This window comes from Xiphias gladius, chromosome 9, assembly GCF_016859285.1.
Source record: "Xiphias gladius isolate SHS-SW01 ecotype Sanya breed wild chromosome 9, ASM1685928v1, whole genome shotgun sequence".
In the NCBI taxonomy this organism is placed as follows: domain Eukaryota; kingdom Metazoa; phylum Chordata; class Actinopteri; order Istiophoriformes; family Xiphiidae; genus Xiphias; species Xiphias gladius.
This window is the reverse complement of record NC_053408.1, coordinates 7,930,266-7,932,212: the sequence shown is the minus strand read 5'-3', so window position 1 is coordinate 7,932,212 and position 1,947 is coordinate 7,930,266. Positions and strand designations below refer to the sequence as shown.

Below are 1,947 nucleotides of genomic sequence, written 5' to 3'. Positions count from 1 at the left end.
CTCATTCCCTCCAGCCGGCCCAGCGCTGAGACGTGATTGATTGGATGATTACTTTACCTCTCACATCCATCAGGAGCTCTCCCGCTGTTAATCGGCGGCTCGTCTCTCCGCACTCAGCGATGTCTACGCTAGCCATCCGCTCTCCTCGCCACTCCGTTAACTAATCTTATTTATCCACTGTCACGGCCCATGGACAGGCAGTAAACAGAGCCTGGGCAAACACAGTGTGGCAGCAGACTGACAGCAATGTAGTGAGAGCAGATGTTCTGAGACTGAGTGACAGCCGCTCTTCTTCTGCAGTCCTTGGTGAAGGCGGAGGTGAGGTCATTGACGAGCATTACTCCTTGTCTGTTGTCCATGTTGGGAGCTCAGGTGTCTTAGGAACGTCATGTAGGTGGAGAGAAAAGCGCAAACATTTCAGACTCCTTCTTGGTTTGAATCAAATTAAAGGTATCTCAACATTTCAAGTTTCAAGTTACTACAATGCCACATAAATTCAAGGATATTTATTAAATAACTGAATAGTTTGATTTATGGATGAAAAATTAACATTTAGTGTTTCTCAACTAATGTGGGTTTGTTCTCCTGTGGTTTTTGCAAAAAACCATCAGAAAACATTGTCAAGTGCTGCTGTAGGATCAGGCTGCGTGATATCGACCTAAACATGGCCCGATATAATAGATGTGGGATGTCTAGAAGCAAAGATAGCTTTGATACAACAATTTGAGTGTCACAATTGAAGACAACCGATTCTTGCTCTAGAAGGTCGGTCTCTGTTCAACCCTTTGCACAGTCATGCAGACTGAAAGATATGATTGACTGAGGTTTAATGCGTAGTCTGAAAAATATGCAGCACGACAATTTAAGGCACTGTGATCACCTAATCTGACATAGTGACGGCTTTAAAAGACAGAAATGTTGTGTAAGTTGATCCTGGTATTAGTTCTTGTATAACAAGTCCTGTCAATCATTTTTGGAGCTTTTCAATGTTTTTTATTTTTGTATTTTTATTTTTATTTTTGTGGGAAACCAAGTTGTCTTTACTTACTGGGATTTTAAGGTTGCTATTTTGTTTCTGCAGCCCATTCCACCTCCTTTGCCCAGCAAGACTCCTCCTCCGCCTCCTCCCAAGACCACCAGGAAACAGGCCTCCATCGATTCAGGAATTGTACAGTGAACAAAGACGCTGACAGTAGGACCAAACAACACACTGACAACCCAACAAAAAACACCATCAACAGTAACCGCTTCCCCCGAAAAGCGGTTGTTTTTACCCACACATTCCTCGCTCCCTGTCCCAGCTTGACAAGATGAATACCTCACTGCAGCCCGCCCCCTCTTATCATCTTCTTTTCATTTTTTTCATTTTTTTTCTCTCGCCTTCAGTTTGACGATGATGCAGTCTGCAACAGGGAGCATGTTGCACAGATAAGTAGTCACTGAATTTGTAGATGCTGTCTACGATCGACACCATGCCACTTCAAGACTTTACCATGACATGAGATTGTGTTCAGATAGATAAGCTTGGACCAACAGCTTTCCAATACTGACCCACTCTCAAGTATATGAGAGCTCATAGCTAATTAAAGCATAATTCCTATCTCTTTTTATTCATATTCCCACTATGTACAGAGGTTTGTATATATGATTTGATTTTATTTCAGGTTTTTTGTATGTGATTTGATAATGACTCTTTTTGTATTAACGTATCATTAGATTAAGTGGCATTTATATGAAACAAAAAAGGGCCTGTAGGTTTTGAATTGACAGGGACTTGACAGAGTTGGTATGTGAGAACCTATCATGGATTTTATTGGTTAAATTTTGGAGTGCACATACAACTAACTCCTATCGCATTATCATTGTTCAGACCTTGTCCTAGATTGCTGTAACCTTGGATTTCGATAATATTGACTTTTCCCAATTCACTACTGACATGACTTCTGA

The 1,947-nt window shown here is 41.3% G+C and overlaps 1 protein-coding gene across 4 annotated transcripts in view; it reads left to right on the top strand.

Annotated features, from left to right (window-relative positions):
• The window catches only part of dock1 (dedicator of cytokinesis 1), a 179,096-nt gene extending 177,149 nt beyond the window's left edge, over window positions 1–1,947 (top strand). For all 4 annotated transcript variants that reach the window (XM_040134778.1, XM_040134777.1, XM_040134776.1 and 1 more), the window contains one exon: window positions 1,082–1,947. In XM_040134778.1, coding sequence (XP_039990712.1) covers window positions 1,082–1,177 — 96 coding nt within the window. In that variant the 3' untranslated portion in view covers window positions 1,178–1,947. The remainder of the gene's footprint in view (window positions 1–1,081) is intronic.